The 18,719-nt window shown below is 51.4% G+C and overlaps 2 protein-coding genes across 8 annotated transcripts in view; one reads left to right on the top strand and one right to left on the bottom strand.

Moving 5' to 3' along the window:
- Positions 1–11,751, top strand: part of lin37 (lin-37 DREAM MuvB core complex component) — a 24,200-nt gene extending 12,449 nt beyond the window's left edge. For all 3 annotated transcript variants that reach the window (XM_072553508.1, XM_072553511.1, XM_072553510.1), the window contains exons 4-10: positions 4,447–4,500; positions 6,388–6,420; positions 6,622–6,707; positions 8,613–8,779; positions 10,073–10,219; positions 10,543–10,616; positions 10,888–11,751. In XM_072553508.1, coding sequence (XP_072409609.1) covers positions 4,447–4,500; positions 6,388–6,420; positions 6,622–6,707; positions 8,613–8,779; positions 10,073–10,219; positions 10,543–10,616; positions 10,888–10,969 — 643 coding nt within the window. In that variant the 3' untranslated portion in view covers positions 10,970–11,751. The remainder of the gene's footprint in view (positions 1–4,446; positions 4,501–6,387; positions 6,421–6,621; positions 6,708–8,612; positions 8,780–10,072; positions 10,220–10,542; positions 10,617–10,887) is intronic.
- A 1,443-nt stretch (positions 11,752–13,194) lies between these two features.
- Positions 13,195–18,719, bottom strand: part of dyrk1b (dual-specificity tyrosine-(Y)-phosphorylation regulated kinase 1B) — a 95,145-nt gene continuing 89,620 nt past the window's right edge. For 4 of the 5 annotated variants that reach the window (XM_072553498.1, XM_072553497.1, XM_072553500.1 and 1 more), the window contains one exon: positions 13,195–15,013. In XM_072553498.1, the coding sequence (XP_072409599.1) occupies positions 14,456–15,013 (558 nt within the window). In that variant the 3' untranslated portion in view covers positions 13,195–14,455. The remainder of the gene's footprint in view (positions 15,014–18,719) is intronic. The other variant, XM_072553501.1, reaches the window with a different exon arrangement.

Genomic DNA, 18,719 nt, shown 5'->3' with positions numbered 1-18,719 from the left:
AACTGACCATGTCCCTCTCTCTCTGCTGGTTCAGTGTCTGTGCTCACTGCTGTAACCTGACCATGTCCCTCTCTGCTGGTTCAGTGTCTGTGCTCACTGCTGTAACTGACATGTCCTCTCTCTTCTGCTGGTTCAGTGTCTGTGCTCACTGCTGTAACTGACCATGTCCCTCTCTCCTGCTGGTTCAGTGTCTGTGCTCACTGCTGTAACTGACCATGTCCCTCTCTCTCTGCTGGTTCAGTGTCTGTGCTCACTGCTGTAACTGACCATGTCCTCTCTCTCTCTGCTGGTTCAGTGTCTGTGCTCACTGCTGTAACTGACCATGTCCCTCTCTCTCTGCTGGTTCAGTGTCTGTGCTCACTGCTGTAACTGACCATGTCCCTCTCTCTCTCTGCTGGTTCAGTGTCTGTGCTCACTGCTGTAACTGACCATGTCCCCTCTCTCTCTGCTGGTTCAGTGTCTGTGCTCACTGCTGTAACTGACCATGTCCTCTCTCTCTGCTGGTTCAGTGTCTGTGCTCACTGCTGTAACTGACCATGTCTCTCCTCTCTCTGCTGGTTCAGTGTCTGTGCTCACTGCTGTAACTGACCATGTCCTCTCTCTCTGCTGGTTCAGTGTCTGTGCTCACTGCTGTAACTGACCATGTCTCTCTCTCTCTGCTGGTTCAGTGTCTGTGCTCACTGCTGTAACTGACCATGTCCCTCTCTCTGCTGGTTCAGTGTCTGTGCTCACTGCTGTAACTGACCATGTCCCTCTCTCTGCTGGTTCAGTGTCTGTGCTCACTGCTGTAACTGACCATGTCCCTCTCTCTCCTGCTGGTTCAGTGTCTGTGCTCACTGCTGTAACTGACCATGTCTCCTCTCTCTCTGCTGTTCAGTGTCTGTGCTCACTGCTGTAACTGACCATGTCTCTCTCTCTCTGCTGGTTCAGTGTCTGTGCTCACTGCTGTAACTGACCATGTCCCTCTCTCTGCTGGTTCAGTGTCTGTGCTCACTGCTGTAACTGACATGTCCCTCTCTCTGCTGGTTCAGTGTCTGTGCTCACTGCTGTAACTGACCATGTCCCTCTCTCTCTGCTGGTTCAGTGTCTGTGCTCACTGCTGTAACTGACCATGTCCCTCTCTCTCTGCTGGTTCAGTGTCTGTGCTCACTGCTGTAACTGACCATGTCTCTCTCTCTGCTGGTTCAGTGTCTGTGCTCACTGCTGTAACTGACCATGTCCTCTCTCTCTGCTGGTTCAGTGTCTGTGCTCACTGCTGTAACTGACCATGTCCCTCTCTCTCTCTGCTGGTTCAGTGTCTGTGCTCACTGCTGTAACTGACCATGTCCTCTCTCTCTGCTGGTTCAGTGTCTGTGCTCACTGCTGTAACTGACCATGTCCTCTCTCTCTGCTGGTTCAGTGTCTGTGCTCACTGCTGTAACTGACCATGTCCCTCTCTCTGCTGGTTCAGTGTCTGTGCTCACTGCTGTAACTGACCATGTCCCTCTCTCTCTGCTGGTTCAGTGTCTGTGCTCACTGCTGTAACTGACCATGTCCCTCTCTCTCTGCTGGTTCAGTGTCTGTGCTCACTGCTGTAACTGACCATGTCTCTCTCTCTCTGCTGGTTCAGTGTCTGTGCTCACTGCTGTAACTGACCATGTCTCTCTCTCTGCTGGTTCAGTGTCTGTGCTCACTGCTGTAACTGACCATGTCTCTCTCTCTCTGCTGGTTCAGTGTCTGTGCTCACTGCTGTAACTGACCATGTCCTCTCTCTGCTGGTTCAGTATCTGTGCTCACTGCTGTAACTGACCATGTCCCTCTCTCTCTGCTGGTTCAGTGTCTGTGCTCACTGCTGTAACTGACCATGTCTCTCTCTCTCTGCTGGTTCAGTGTCTGTGCTCACTGCTGTAACTGACCATGTCTCTCTCTCTCTGCTGGTTCAGTGTCTGTGCTCACTGCTGTAACTGACCATGTCCTCTCTCTCTCTGCTGGTTCAGTGTCTGTGCTCACTGCTGTAACTGACCATGTCCCTCTCTCTCTGCTGGTTCAGTGTCTGTGCTCACTGCTGTAACTGACCATGTCTCTCTCTCTGCTGGTTCAGTGTCTGTGCTCACTGCTGTAACTGACCATGTCCCTCTCTCTCTGCTGGTTCAGTGTCTGTGCTCACTGCTGTAACTGACCATGTCTCTCTCTCTGCTGGTTCAGTGTCTGTGCTCACTGCTGTAACTGACCATGTCCCTCTCTCTCTGCTGGTTCAGTGTCTGTGCTCACTGCTGTAACTGACCATGTCCCTCTCTCTCTGCTGGTTCAGTGTCTGTGCTCACTGCTGTAACTGACCATGTCTCTCTCTCTGCTGGTTCAGTGTCTGTGCTCACTGCTGTAACTGACCATGTCCCTCTCTCTCTGCTGGTTCAGTGTCTGTGCTCACTGCTGTAACTGACCATGTCTCTCTCTCTGCTGGTTCAGTGTCTGTGCTCACTGCTGTAACTGACCATGTCTCTCTCTCTGCTGGTTCAGTGTCTGTGCTCACTGCTGTAACTGACCATGTCCCTCTCTCTCTGCTGGTTCAGTGTCTGTGCTCACTGCTGTAACTGACCATGTCTCTCTCTCTGCTGGTTCAGTGTCTGTGCTCACTGCTGTAACTGACCATGTCCTCCCTCTCTGCTGGTTCAGTGTCTGTGCTCACTGCTGTAACTGACCATGTCTCTCTCTCTCTGCTGGTTCAGTGTCTGTGCTCACTGCTGTAACTGACCATGTCCTCTCTCTGCTGGTTCAGTGTCTGTGCTCACTGCTGTAACTGACCATGTCCTCTCTCTCTCTGCTGGTTCAGTGTCTGTGCTCACTGCTGTAACTGACCATGTCCCTCTCTCTGCTGGTTCAGTGTCTGTGCTCACTGCTGTAACTGACCATGTCTCTCTCTCTCTGCTGGTTCAGTGTCTGTGCTCACTGCTGTAACTGACCATGTCTCTCTCTCTCTGCTGGTTCAGTGTCTGTGCTCACTGCTGTAACTGACCATGTCCTCTCTCTCTGCTGGTTCAGTGTCTGTGCTCACTGCTGTAACTGACCATGTCTCTCTCTCTCTGCTGGTTCAGTGTCTGTGCTCACTGCTGTAACTGACCATGTCTCCCTCTCTCTGCTGGTTCAGTGTCTGTGCTCACTGCTGTAACTGACCATGTCCCTCTCTCTCTGCTGGTTCAGTGTCTGTGCTCACTGCTGTAACTGACCATGTCCCTCTCTCTCTGCTGGTTCAGTGTCTGTGCTCACTGCTGTAACTGACCATGTCCCTCTCTCTCTGCTGGTTCAGTGTCTGTGCTCACTGCTGTAACTGACCATGTCCTCTCTCTCTGCTGGTTCAGTGTCTGTGCTCACTGCTGTAACTGACCATGTCCCTCTCACTCTGCTGGTTCAGTGTCTGTGCTCACTGCTGTAACTGACCATGTCCCTCTCTCTCTCTGCTGGTTCAGTGTCTGTGCTCACTGCTGTAACTGACCATGTCCCTCTCTCTCTGCTGGTTCAGTGTCTGTGCTCACTGCTGTAACTGACCATGTCTCTCTCTCTGCTGGTTCAGTGTCTGTGCTCACTGCTGTAACTGACCATGTCCCTCTCTCTCTGCTGGTTCAGTGTCTGTGCTCACTGCTGTAACTGACCATGTCCTCTCTCTCTGCTGGTTCAGTGTCTGTGCTCACTGCTGTAACTGACCATGTCCCCCTCTCTCTGCTGGTTCAGTGTCTGTGCTCACTGCTGTAACTGACCATGTCCCTCTCTCTCTGCTGGTTCAGTGTCTGTGCTCACTGCTGTAACTGACCATGTCTCTCTCTCTCTGCTGGTTCAGTGTCTGTGCTCACTGCTGTAACTGACCATGTCTCTCTCTCTGCTGGTTCAGTGTCTGTGCTCACTGCTGTAACTGACCATGTCTCTCTCTCTCTGCTGGTTCAGTGTCTGTGCTCACTGCTGTAACTGACCATGTCTCTCTCTCTGCTGGTTCAGTGTCCTGTGCTCACTGCTGTAACTGACCATGTCTCTCTCTCTCTGCTGGTTCAGTGTCTGTGCTCACTGCTGTAACTGACCATGTCCCTCTCTCTCTCTGCTGGTTCAGTGTCTGTGCTCACTGCTGTAACTGACCATGTCCCCCTCTCTCTGCTGGTTCAGTGTCTGTGCTCACTGCTGTAACTGACCATGTCTCTCTCTCTGCTGGTTCAGTGTCTGTGCTCACTGCTGTAACTGACCATGTCCCTCTCACTCTGCTGGTTCAGTGTCTGTGCTCACTGCTGTAACTGACCATGTCCCTCTCTCTCTCTGCTGGTTCAGTGTCTGTGCTCACTGCTGTAACTGACCATGTCTCTCTCTCTCTGCTGGTTCAGTGTCTGTGCTCACTGCTGTAACTGACCATGTCCCCCTCTCTCTGCTGGTTCAGTGTCTGTGCTCACTGCTGTAACTGACCATGTCTCCCCCTCTCTGCCTTTTCAGAGACCATGCTGATGATGAGATTGTGAAACCTGTGCTCTCCGATCTACAGAGCAAGTGAGTTTGTGCTGGGCTGGGCTGTGGGAGCTCTCTTTCTGCAGGTTTTGGTGTGTACCTTCCTGACTGACTCACACAGTCTCACCTTGTGCTGGATTCTCTCCGTCTGATCGAATCCGATTCCAATACCAGGTGACCTTCGCTGACCACAGGGAGAGAGAGAAAATGGGAGTTGGGGATGGAGGGAGAAGGAGCATCATCGAGATGTCCAACTTGGAAACAGACCCTTCAGTCCAACCAGATAGTCTAAATTAATCTAGTCCAGTTAGCCGGCACTTGACCCATGTCTCTCTAAAGCAGGAATGGGTACTCCAGATGCTGGAGATTAGAGTCAAGATTAGAGTGGTGCTGGAAAAGCACAACCAGTCAGGCAGCATCCGAGGAGCAGGAAAATCGACGTTTTGGGCAAAAGCCCTTCATCAGGATGCCTGAAACATCAATTTTCCTGCTCCTTGGATGCTGCCTGACCTTTGTTTTTCCAGCATCGCTCTAACCTTGACCCAGTGGTTAGCACTGCTGCCTCACAGCGCCGGAGACCCGGGTTCAATTCCGCCTCAGGCGACTGACTGTGTGGAGTTTGCACATTCTCCCCATGACTGCGTGGGTTTCCTCGGGTGTTCCGGTTTCCTCCCACAGTCCAAAGATGTGCAGGTTAGGGTGGATTGGCCATGGGAAATTGTCCATCGTGCCCAGGGATGTGCAGGTTAGGGTGAATTGGCCATGGGAAATTGTCCCATAGTGCCCAGGGATGTACAGGTTAGGGTGAATTGGCCGTGGGAAATTGTCCCATCGTGCCCAGGGATGTGCAGGTTAGGGTGAATTGGCCATGGGAAATTGCCCGTAGGTAAGGGGTAGATGTAGGGGTATGGGTGGGTTGCGCTTCGGCGGGGCGATGTGGACTTGTTGGGCCGAAGGGCCTGTTTCCACACTGTAAGAAATCTAAGAAATATTCACATATCCCTCTTAAACCCTTTCTATTCATATCCCCATCCAGATGCCTTTTAAATGCTGTCATTGTACCAGCCTCCACCACTTCCTCTGGCAGCTCATTCCATACACGTACCACCAAGGAAGGATTTGGAGGGATATGAGTTGGGTGATGTCAGGTGGGACTAGATTGGGTTGGGATATCTGATCAGTATCGACGAGTTGGACCGAAGGGTCTGTTTCCATGCTGTACATCTCTAAGACTGTGTGAAGACGTTGCCCCTTAGGTCCCTTTTCTATAGCTTTCCTCTCTCACCTTAAACCAGTGCCCTCTAGTTCTGGATTCCCCCACCCCAGGGAAAAGACTTTGTCTATTTACCCTATCCATGTCCCTCAACCTCTATAAGGTCACCCCTCAGCCTCTGATGGTCCAGCCCCAGCCTATTCAGCCTCTCCCTCTATGTCAAAGAGAAAAGGGGTGAGGCTAACAGGAGTGAGAGAGAGGAAGAATGGTGGGGTAGGATAAGGAGTGTAAGGCAGATGAGGGCGATAGGTGAGGGAACGAGAGATTGGCACTGGCGAGGGAGAATGGAGTCGAGAGTGTGATGCTGGAAAAGCCCGGCAGGTCAGGCAGCATCTGAAGAGCAGGAGAATCGATAGTTTGGGCATAAGCCCGACATCAGGAACGCGGTTTGTGGACAAGCCTCATTCCCGATGAAGGGCTCCGGTCCGAAATGTTGATTTTCCTGCTCCTCGGATACTGCCTGACCTGCTGTGCTTTTCTAGCATCACACTCTCGACTCTAAACTCCAGTATCTGCAGACCTCACTCTCTCTCTCTCTGAGAGTGTGTGGGCTCTGGATGGAGAGGCAGAGAGGAATCCAGCGATCAGGGTAACAATGTCAGCGAGAGAGGAGTGCAGTTTGCTGCGTGTGATTCATCTGCTGTTCTATTTTACAGAGACTCCTCACCAGCAGCAGCAGCAGGAAAAAGGTGAGACTGACACTGGCTGCTCCCTTTCAATTGTCCTCATTTATCACCTCATTAATCCCCTGTTCCTCCCTTAGCATCACCCTTACCCACCTCAGTCTGGTGGCTTAGCCCATCCCTCTCCTCCCCCTCTCTCCCTCCACCCCCCCCCCCCCCCCCCCCTCTCTTTGTACCTGACCAGCTTTTTTTGGGTTGCCGTTCCAGGCCATCGACTCGGTTCCCCCATCAAAGACGCAAGAAGAGGAAGGAAACTGATGATGCTGCTTACGAGGGAGCTCACCAGAGGCCAAGTACACTTTAATCTGGAGCAGCGAGTCTGGGGGGGCAGTGGGCTTTAATCTGGAGCACCGAGTCTGGGGGTGCAGTGGGCTTTAATCTGTAGCAGGGAGACTGGGGGTGCAGTGGGCTTTAGTCTGGAGCGTGTACCCAGTGTGAATTAAGGATGTCTCTAATTCAAGGCTGGAAAGAGATGTAATGGATTGTAATATGTAAAAGTTAACATGGGATTGGTTTGGAATGGGAACAAATGGTGATTGTTATTTGGGATTCTGTGTTGACGGGAAGAGGGAGGGAGGTGAAATGTGTTTTCACATGGGGCTGGGCTGGGATGGTGTGAAACGAGCTGGAACGAATGTGTGTCATTGATAGGGTTATGCTGACCTGGCCTTAAATGAGGCACTGTCAGGGAGAGGAGCTGTCTTCAGGTGAAGGTCTGTCAGGGAGAGGGGCTGTCTTCAGGTGAAGGGTCTGTCTTCAGGTGAAGGGTCTGTCAGGGAGAGGAGCTGTCTTCAGGTGAAGGGTCTGTCAGGGAGAGGAGCTGTCTTCAGGTGAAGGGTCTGTCAGGGAGAGGAGCTGTCTTCAGGTGAAGGGTCTGTCAGGGAGAGGAGCTGTCTTCAGGTGAAGGGTCTGTCAGGGAGAGGAGCTGTCTTCAGGTGAAGGTCTGTCAGGGAGAGGAGCTGTCTTCAGGTGAAGGGTCTGTCTTCAGGTGAAGGGTCTGTCAGGGAGAGGAGCTGTCTTCAGGTGAAGGGTCTGTCAGGGAGAGGAGCTGTCTTCAGGTGAAGGGTCTGTCAGGGAGAGGGGCTGTCTTCAGGTGAAGGTCTGTCAGGGAGAGGAGCTGTCTTCAGGTGAAGGTCTGTCAGGGAGAGGAGCTGTCTTCAGGTGAAGGTCTGTCAGGGAGAGGAGCTGTCTTCAGGTGAAGGGTCTGTCAGGGAGAGGAGCTGTCTTCAGGTGAAGGGTCTGTCAGGGAGAGGAGCTGTCTTCAGGTGAAGGGTCTGTCTTCAGGTGAAGGGTCTGTCAGGGAGAGGAGCTGTCTTCAGGTGAAGGGTCTGTCAGGGAGAGGAGCTGTCTTCAGGTGAAGGGTCTGTCAGGGAGAGGAGCTGTCTTCAGGTGAAGGTCTGTCAGGGAGAGGGGCTGTCTTCAGGTGAAGGGTCTGTCAGGGAGAGGGTCTGTCTTCAGGTGAAGGGTCTGTCAGGGAGAGGAGCTGTCTTCAGGTGAAGGTCTGTCAGGGAGAGGAGCTGTCTTCAGGTGAAGGTCTATCAGGGAGAGGAGCTGTCTTCAGGTGAAGGGTCTGTCTTCAGGTGAAGGGTCTGTCAGGGAGAGGAGCTGTCTTCAGGTGAAGGTCTGTCAGGGAGAGGAGCTGTCTTCAGGTGAAGGTCTATCAGGGAGAGGAGCTGTCTTCAGGTGAAGGGTCTGTCTTCAGGTGAAGGGTCTGTCAGGGAGAGGAGCTGTCTTCAGGTGAAGGGTCTGTCAGGGAGAGGAGCTGTCTTCAGGTGAAGGGTCTGTCAGGGAGAGGAGCTGTCTTCAGGTGAAGGGTCTGTCAGGGAGAGGAGCTGTCTTCAGGTGAAGGGTCTGTCAGGGAGAGGAGCTGTCTTCAGGTGAAGGTCTGTCAGGGAGAGGGTCTGTCTTCAGGTGAAGGTCTGTCAGGGAGAGGAGCTGTCTTCAGGTGAAGGTCTGTCAGGGAGAGGGTCTGTCTTCAGGTGAAGGTCTGTCAGGGAGAGGAGCTGTCTTCAGGTGAAGGTCTGTCAGGGAGAGGGTCTGTCTTCAGGTGAAGGTCTGTCAGGGAGAGGGTCTGTCTTCAGGTGAAGGTCTGTCAGGGAGAGGGTCTGTCTTCAGGTGAAGGTCTGTCAGGGAGAGGAGCTGTCTGCTGATGTTCTCTCGTCTCTCAGGGACTGAGATTTTGTGCTGTGTTTCTGCAGACGCCTATACCATGAAGCTGTTTGACCGGAGCGTTGATCTGGCTCAGTTTAATGAGAACACCCCTCTGTACCCCATCTGCCGATCCTGGATGAGGAACAAGCCCAGTCTCCGTGAGGGAGCTCGCAGCCCAACCCCCCAGGCACCAGTCGCACTCGAAGATGAGGAGGTGAGGGGGCACTCTCCCATCAATCACGGGTGTCTTCAGGATCTCTGTATCAGGGTGGATTAGGGTGCACCAGGACATGGGGAGTTCTGAAAGTCATGCAATAGAGTTCACTTCTCGATCTTTGTATGTGGCCATACTGATAATGCTGACTTAACCCAAGTTTTAGCTGCAGTCCATGTGCTGGAGGGTAGACCCAAAATGTCCCTGAGGGAGGGAATCCCAGGATTCTGACCCAGGAAGGAACGGCCGATAGATTTCCAAGTCGGGATGGTGAGGGGCTCGGAGGGGAACATGTGGACACCACCCCAACCCCCCCACCCACATGTACCTGCTGCCCCTTGTCCTTCTCGATGGAAGTGACCGTGGGTTTGGAAGGTGCTGCCTGAGGATCTTTGGTGAGTTTCTGCAGCGCATCTTGTAGATGATACACACTGCAGTTACTGAGGGTCGGTGGGGGGGGGGGGGAGGGGATGGTACACACTGCAGTTACTGAGGGTCGGTGGGAGGGGAGGGAGGGGATGGTACACACTGCTGTTACTGAGGGTCGGTGGGAGGGGAGGGAGGGGATGGTACACACTGCAGTTACTGAGGGTCGGGTCGGGAGGGAGGGGATGGTACACACTGCAGTTACTGAGGGTCGGAGGGGGGGGGGGGAGGGTAGACACTGCTGTTACTGAGGGTCGGTGGGGGGAGGGAGCGAGGGGGTGTTTGTGGGTGTGGGGGCTGCTTTGTCCCTGGATGGTGTTGAGCGTCTTGAGTGTTGTCGGAGCTGCCCCCACCCAGGGGCAAGTGGGGAGTATTCCCTCACCCTCCTGCCTTGGGCCTTGTCGATGGTGGGACAGGCTTTGGGGGGAGTCAGGAGGGGAGTCACTCGCTGCAGGATTCCCAGCCTCTGACCTGCTCTTGGAGCCCCTGGGTTAATGTGGTGGGTCCTGGTGAGTTTCTGGTCTATGGTAACCCCCAGGATGTTGGGAGTTGGGGGGGGGGATTCCATGATGGTAACACCATTGAATATCAAGAGGCCAAAATGAGATCCTCGCTTATTAGAGATGGTCATTGCCTGATATTTGTGTGCCACGGTTACTTGCCACTTGTCAGCCCAAGCCTGGATCTTGTCCACATGGCCACAGATTGCTTCAGTATCTGAGGAGTGGTGAATGGTGCTGAACTTGTGACTCATTGGTGAACATCCCCAGTTCGGACCATCTGATGGAGAGGAGATCAGTGATGAGGAACACTGGAGTTTCCCCTGCATCTGTAAACTCAACAGTGATTAGTTTTCTCTTTTGACAGGTTGCTGAGGTGATGAACGGAAAGTGTCAGGATATTTACAAACTGCCAGTGCCAACTCCCTGCTCACTGAACACACGTGGCCATCCGATCAACCTCCGTGTTCCTTCACCACTGCCTCCCACTGAGAAACACCTTGATATCAGCATGGTAACCTATAACAGCTACATAGGAATTCCCCACACAGTGACAGGACAGGGGAGGTCCGTACCTGTGATTCCTGCACACAGTTACGGGACGGGGGTCTCTGTGTCTGATTCCCTCACATGGTGACAGGACAGGGGTCTGTGTCTGTGATTTCCCCCACACTGTGATGGGACAGGGGGGTGGGTCTGTGTCCATGATTCCCCCACATGGTGACGGGACGGGGGTCTGTGTCTGTGATTCCCCCCACACGGTGACGGGACGGGGGTCTGTGTCTGTGATTCCCCCACACGGTGACCGGGTTCCCTGTAACCTCTGTTCCCTTTCAGAGTCGCAGTAATGTCCCTGGGGTGCCCACGTTACTGTACAACCACATGGATCGCTGGAAGAAGATTCGACAGAGGTAAGCTGGAATCCTCCTCAGCCAGAACTGTTCACTGCACACCAGCCACCCAGATCCAACCTCAACAAACACATTCCCATCCTTCAATCTTGTTCACTGAGTCTCCACCATCCCAAGGACACACACCCTCCCTGTTCAATTCCACGGTGCGGAATTCTGGTGGATCCTGAACACATGCACCATTATACATATTGTGAAGTTGGATTCGATGTGAACGGCCCCCAATTGGAGTTGATGTTCCTGAGTCCCTTGTGTTCTTGCTGTTCTGTAGGTGGAGAGAGGCATCTCACAGGAACCAGTATCGTTACAGAGACAGCATGAAGATCCTGAAGGAGATGTTTGAGCGTCAGTGAGTGCTCCCTGAGATGTGGATCCGGATACCCACTGCCGTTCCATGACCAGTTTATTGTAGATGGTAGTGTCTTTGTTTCCCTTCATCTCCCCAGTTCGAGTAACAGGGCCCTGGGGACTGGTGTGTTTCCTACTGGGCCCAGATTGGAAATGGCCAAGGTTGTTGTGGTTCTGTTTGCCGAGCTGGGAATTTGTGTTGCAGACGTTTCGTCCCCTGTCTCGGTGACATCCTCAGTGTTTGGGAGCCTCCTGTGAAGCGCTTCTGTGATGTTTCCTCCGGCATTTATAGTGGCCTGTATCTGCCGCTTCCGGTTGTCAGTTCGAGCTGTCCGCTGTAGTAGCCGGTATATTGGGTCCAGGTCAATGTGTTTGTTAGAATCTATGGATGAGTGCCATGCCTGTAGGAATAGTAGTGTTGTCCCAGTCGAACTCATAACAGCACACAAACCAACAGCCACTCTCCGACAACAACTCACCAGAACGACGGACCGATACCCAACATGAGCAAAACCAATGTAGTATACAAAATCCCATGCAAGGACTGCACAAAACACTACATAGGACAAACAGGAAGACAGCTAATGGTCCGTATCCATGAACACCAACTCGCCACGAAACGACACGACCAGCTATCCTTAGTAGCCACACACACAAAAGACAGGCAACATGAGTTCAACTGGGACAACACTACCATTATAGGGCAAGCCAAACAGAGAACAGCCAGGGAATTCCTAGAGGCATGGTACTCATCCACAGATTCAATCAACAAACACATTGACCTGGACCCGATATACCGGCCACTACAGCGGGCAGCTGGAACTGACAACCGGAAGCGGCAGAGACAAACCACTATAAATACCGGAGAAAACAGCACAGAAGCGCTTCACAGGAGGCTCCCAAGCACTGAGGATGTCACCTAGACAGGGGACGAAACGTTTGCAAGACAAATTCCCAGCTCGGCGAACAGAACCACAACAACGAGCACCCGAGCTACAAATCTTCGCACAAACTTTGAACGGCCAAGGTTTGTTTTCAGTTCAGTTTTTGCCTCTCCACACAACCCCTTGGCTGAGATCCTGAGCCACAGGAAGCAGTGGGCTCTGAGGTAGCTAACTCCCAGCTTCTCCTCATGGGGGCCACCACATGGCCTTGTTGTTGCAGCTATATTGTTACAGATCTGCTTGTCTGATTCCTTCCCATTTAAAAAATGTAGTCATCAACCTTACATATGTATGGATCCCTACGTGTACAGAGACACCCAGGAACAAGTAGACTCACTAACGTTAAGAGTATTTATTGGACATACATATGGATGATAATGGAACAGTGTAGTTTGGATGGGCACCGGATTAATTTCACAGGTTGGCACAACATCACGGGCCAAAGAGCCTGTGCGCTGTAACATTCTATCTTCATGTACACATTCAGTATGTGTGTACTTTCCTACATCGGTCACCACCGTAGTCTGTCAGGGAACTGTGTGGTGTCTACCTGTGTGCATTGATGTTTATGGCTGAACTCTCCAGGATCAGGCTATAGGCCATTGAGAGATTAATGAGGGGGCAGCAGCAGGGTGGAAACACAGCACCTGAAAGGACATTACTCAGACTCACCTGGGTGTGTTCCAGGCCTGGCTCACAGTGGAAGCAGGTAAACACATCATTTGAACTGAGCACAGGGTGGAGCTCTGATAATTTCTGACTGGTCTCTCCAATCTATATTTACAAATGTAACATTTTCACAAGTGAAAATAAAATACTACTTTCAATTAGGGCTGCTTCATGTGTTTTGGTTTGTACAACATCATCTGAAATAAATAGCCAGCCTTCAAAACAGCCAGTGCTGACCCTCTGACAGTGCGGCGCTCCCTCAGTGCTGACCCTCCGACACGTGGTACTCCACCTGCAATTAGCTGCAGTGCTGTCCCTGGGTTACTCACAAATCTGACTGGAGACCACTGAAGCAATGAACTTACCGGGAGTGAAGTGTGCAGATGGCAATGTTTACTCGTGCAGTCTCTGAGAAATGTTCACTTCCTAACACTGTCCGCACTCTGTCCCCAACCACACCATGTCTCACATAGACACCCCACCTGAGACTTACCACACACTCCCCTACCCCTCCCTGTCTCACACACACATAGCCAGCCTGCCTCAGACACACAAGCACAGTCACACGTTCTCTCAAATCAGATGGACTGGGTCCATTAGCAATGGCTGACAAGATATACAATCACCGGCAATTTTATATATTTTTAAAACAAAGTGTTAGGGGAAAAAAAAAAGACATTTTAAAAGACAAATCTAAAATCCTGTACACATTAACCCATCCCCACCCCTTCAGACATTTCCCAATGATACCTCGAGACAGTCTTTGGTGCAATAAATTAAAAAAAGACAAAAGCTAATTGTCACTATGCTCTGAAATTAATGCTTTCTCACGTCTCTCCTATTGTAATTTGAAACTCCATCTCTTCCCAGAGTCTTTTTCTCAGATACAATCACAGACCATGTGTGGAATAGAGACCAGAGCTGGCTGGATGCCGTTAATACTGAACACTACATTGTTATTCTAAGTCGTCCCCACTTTCCCCCACAACCCAAAATAGGAAGGAAGGGGAAAAACAGAGAATGTGACACTCAGCAGTCTCCAAACAAAAACCCAGAGAAGTCAAGATGTGTCACACCAGTAACTCCCCGATCTCTCACGTGTACACCAAATGGATTCCTAAAAAGGAACCAGAAGTCAGTGTAATGTGCAGGAAGAGGAACATATGCCACAGAGAGATTCACAGAAAAGAAAGGCCATAGGAAGACTGAGTGGAAACAGAGACCAGGGAGCGAAGGGCAAGATGGAATGAGGGACAGATAGAACATGCAGACTCTGGCTGGATGATTCCTGCCAACAACGTAGACTTAGCTGATTACTCAGGAAGGGAACATGGACGCGGAGGTGAAAGGATTCCAGAAGCTCATCTTTCTTTCTTTACCACGTTAATCAAGTCACCTCACATCAGTATTTACAAAATAAGTGAAAGCTAACAATGGAGTCAGAGTGTGAAAGAGCAGGATTGGGGACAAGATGGAGTGAGCTGGAGCCCGAGGGAAGACGGAGGTGTTGGTGGTGAGGGGGAGAGAGAGAGAGAGAGAGAAAGATGGGGGGGGGGGAAGGAGGGATGGGGGTGAAGTGAGTGAGGGAGACGCAAAATGAAACTGCTCCTGGAGACACTGAGATCAGAACTCCACCATTACCTCAAGCTTATAAAAAAACAAAACAGCCCTTTGAAGCTCTGGCACAGACTATTAAATAAATAAAACAATTTTACACTTACAGTTGAGCTCAGATTAGAAAGTTGCAGTGAAATATTCAGGGATCCACCCCGCTCCCACCCCTGACCCATGCAGCACTTGATCAACGTTATGGCTTTTATTAATTTCTGTCTGTATATAATATATAGATTTTTCCTTCCTTTCTGTGTCAAGTTATCATCAGGACGTGGCTGCAGAACTTTGTGGTGGGCAGAAGCCCATCATGGCCGTGCTGTCTGGTTCGGGCCTGTAGCGATGCTGGTTCGGAGGCCTCGGTGGGCTTTCAGTGTCAGGGCCCTGGGGCACTGCAGGAGGGTAAAGGCCGTGCCCAGGTAAGGCGGTCCTAGTCCGAAGGTGCAAGCCTGAGGGTCCTCGCTGGGTGGAGTCCGGACTCTGGGGAGAGAGGAGGAGGAAGGCGGCGTGAGCTGAAGAGGCAGCCTCAGGTGCCAGGGTCGGGGAGCCAGGCAGCAGCTGGCGATGGTGTTGGTGTTGGTGGTGGTGATGGTAATGGCGCTGCTGTAGTGGCATTGGCACTCTGGCAGTCCCGTGGCGGTACAGGTGGTGCTCCTCGTTACCTTGGAGGTGCTGCTGCTGCTGCTGCTGTGGTGGTGGTGGTGGTGGTAGCCCAGTGACGGGGTGAGGGGGCAGTGCTGGGTACAGGTTGCTGTTGCTGCTGACTGGAGCGTGGCCACTGTTCCACAGCCACAGTGGATGGTGCACGGAAGGTGGCCGTGGAACCTGCAAACACAAAAAAACCAGCAAGGTCAGAACTTACAAACCCCCCCCCCTGTCCACCGACACAGAGCCAGGCCCCCAGCACCAGGCAGCTCAGGACCACAGCACGATCCAGAGTCTCTGCTCCCTGATCACTGTCCACTCCTCCCAGGTTACAGTCATCGAGTCCTACAGCGTGGAGACGGGCCGGTCCAGACCGGTCCAGGCCAGCAATGCCAACCCCGTTCCCCTGCACTCGGTCCATTTCTTCTAGGTCAAAAAGGGTAGTGCTGGAAAAGCACAACAGTCAAGCAGCATCCAAGAAGCAGGGTATTCCTGATGAAGGGCTTATGCCTGAAATGTCAACTTTCCTGCTCCTCGGATGCTGCCTGACCTGCTGTGCTTTTCCAGCACCACCCTTTTAGACTTTGACACTAACATCTGCACTCCTCACTTTCTCCCATATCCTTTGCTATCCATGGATTTGTCCAAATGCCTTTTAAATGTTGTTTATGAACCCACCTCATTCCATATGCGTCCCACCCTCTGTGTACAAACCATTGCCCTCAGGTTCCCTTTTATTCTTTCCTCTCTAACCTTAAACTGACGCCCTCTAGTCCTTGAATTCCCAACCCTGGGAAAAAGACAGTGTATTCACCCTGTCACACTATTCACACAGAAATAAAAACATTATTGAGGAGAATACTGAGATACAGGCTATTAGACTAGACACGTTTAAGGTGCATAAGGAGGAGCTGTTAGCAATTCTGCAAAGTGTGAAAATAGATAAGTCCCCTGGGCCAGATGGGATTTATCCTCAGATTCTCTGGGAAGCCTGGAAGGAGATTGCTGAGCCTTTGGCTTTGATCTTTATGTCATCACTGTCCACTAGAATAGTGCCAGAAGACTGAAGGATAGCAAATGTCCCCTTGTTCAAGAAGGGGAGTAGAGACAACCCTGGTAATTATAGACCAGTGACCCTTACTTCAGTTGTGGGTAAAGTGTTGGAAATGGTTGTAAGAGATAGGATTTATAATCATCTAAAAGGAACAATTTGATAAGGGATAGTCAGCCTAGTTTGTGAAGGGTAGGTCATGCCTCACAAACCTTATTGGTCACCTTCTCAAAGAACTCAAACAGGTGGATGAGGGGAAAGTGGTTGATGTGGTGTATATGGATTTCTGTAAGGTGTTTGATAAGGTTCCCCACGGAGACATGGGATTGAGGGTGATTCAGTGGTTTGGATCAGAGATTGGCCGAGCTGAAAGAAGACAGAGGGTGGTGGTTGATGGGAAATGTTCATCCTGGAGTTCAGTTACTAGTCGGGTACTGCAAGGATCTGTTTGGGGGCCACTGCTGTTTGTCATTTTTATAAATGAACTGGATGAGGGCGTAGAAGGATGGGTTATACATTTGTGGAAGACATGAAGGTCGGGGGGGGTTCTGGATAGTGCTGAAGGATATTGTAGGTTACAGTGGGACATAGATAAGCTGCAGAGCTGGGCTGAGAGGTGGCAAATGAGAGGTTTCCAAAAGTAGAAAAGTGTGAGGGGATTCACTTTGGAATGAGTAACAGGAATACAGAGTACTCGGCTAATGGTAAGATTCTCGGTAGTGTAGATGGGCAGAGAGATCTCGGTCTCTGCAGAGAGATCTCAGTGTCCGTGTACATAGATCCCGGAAAGTTGCCACCCAGATTGATAGGGTTGTTAAGGCGTACGGTGTGTTAGCTTTTATTGGGAGAGGGATTGAGTTTCGGAACCATGAGGTCATGCTGTAGCTGTACAAAACTCTGGTGCGGTCACACTTGGAGTATTGTGTACAGTTCTGGTCACCACATTATAGGAAGGATGTGGAAGCTTGGGAAAGAGTGAGAGGGGATTTACTGGGATGTCGCCTGGTCGGGAGGGAAGGTCTTATGGGGAAAGGCTGAGGGACTTGAGGCTGCTTTTGTTAGAGAGAAGAAGGTTGAAAGGTGACTTAATAGAGACATATTAAGATAATCAGAGGGTTATATCGGGTGGGCAGGGAGAGCCATTTCCCTCAGATGGTGATGGTCAGCACAAGGGGACATAGCTTTAAACTGAGGGGTGATAGATATAAGACAGATGTCAGAGGTAGTTTCTTTACTCAGGGGGTAGGAGGGGTGTGGAATGCACTGCCTGTAACCGTAGTAGACTCGCCAACTTTTAAGGGCATTGAAATGGTCATTGGATAGACACATGGATGAGAATGGAACAGTGTGGGATAGACGGGCTTCAGATTGGTTTGACAGGTCGGCACAACATTGAGGGCCGAAGGGCCTGGACTGCGCTGGAATGGTCTATGTTCTAACCATGCCTCTCATGATCTTATACACTTCTGTAAGATCCCCCCTCAGTACCCTATGTTCTAAAGAAAGAAGTCCAAGTTAGTCCAACCTCTCCCTATAACTCAGACTCTTGAGTCCTGACAACATCATTGTAAATCTCTTCTGCACTCTGTCAGTCTCTGTTCCATTTTGGTCACTTTGGGATAGGAAGGATGTTATTAAACTGGAAAGAGAGAGGTGGGAAATCAGCCAGGGTTCCTGCTCCTGATCACTGTCCAGTGATCCTTGGGTTAGAGAGAGAGAGAGAGAGAGAGAGAGAGAGAGAGAGAGAGAGAGAGAGAAGGGGGGAAATCAGCCAGGGATCCTGCTCCTGATCACTGCCCAGTGATCCCTGGGTTAGAGAGAGAGAGAGAGGGGGGAATCAGCCAGGGATCCTGCTCCTGATCACTGCCCAGTGATCCCTGGGTTAGAGAGAGAGAGAGAGAGAGAGAGAGAGAGAGGGGAAATCAGCCAGGGATCCTGCTCCAGATCACTGTCCAGTGATCCCTGGGTGTGTGAGAGAGGGAGAGGGAGAGGTGGAGGTGGGGGGGGTGGGGAATCAGCCAGGGTTCTTGCTCCTGATCCCTGGGTTAGATAGAGGGGGTATCCTGTATTTAACGTATGAGCATTGTCAACGAGGGGTGTAATGGCTTGTCTTCTGGAATGGACAGAATATTCAGCCTGATCAAGATTGAACTGTACTGCAACTGGTCCTGTTCTGGAATCTCCTCTCCTTCTAGAGGATAGAAAGTTTCTCAACTCCTCTGAATACTGCTAGAGATCTCAATGAGGTCATCATTGCACCTCAAGGGAAAAGCAGCAGGCAGGGTCAGTCTGTAAGTGCTAACTGCACTGGGTACGGAAAGCTACTGCCTGGCACCTGGCCCATACCTGGCCAGCAGTGTACACCAGAGACAATAGTGTGTTTGCAGGTTTGTGTGTCTGTCTCTGACTGCGTGTGTGCGCACGCCTGCCCAACGGGCTGCAATGGAGGCATTGACCTCCAGACAGTGAAGGAAGGCAGGGAGCTGACTCTGTCACGAGTGCCCTCACAGCCCATGCGCCCTGACCTGCTCGCTGTCCAATTTCACAGTGTCAAATCTGTCTTAAAGGTGGATGTAGCAGACACTTGGGGTAGCCACTGGTCCCGTTCTGGGGCTGAACGCCAGGAACTGGGGGAAGGAACTGCAAAAACCTTCATCTGCAAGCTCCATGCCAAGGATATTGTCTGATAGTTGAGGAAGTTCGAGACGGGAGGGATGAGGCTCATTGCCCTGTTTGTGGTTGGTCCCAGTGGATAGTGCATGTGTATTCCCACGGTGGGAACTTACTGCCATACCTCACTGGAACTGAGAGCATGTAGACTGGGTTGAAAGACTG

This window comes from Chiloscyllium punctatum, chromosome 34 (genome assembly GCF_047496795.1).
Source record: "Chiloscyllium punctatum isolate Juve2018m chromosome 34, sChiPun1.3, whole genome shotgun sequence".
NCBI classification, from domain to species: domain Eukaryota; kingdom Metazoa; phylum Chordata; class Chondrichthyes; order Orectolobiformes; family Hemiscylliidae; genus Chiloscyllium; species Chiloscyllium punctatum.
This window is presented reverse-complemented; position numbering and strand designations above follow the sequence as displayed.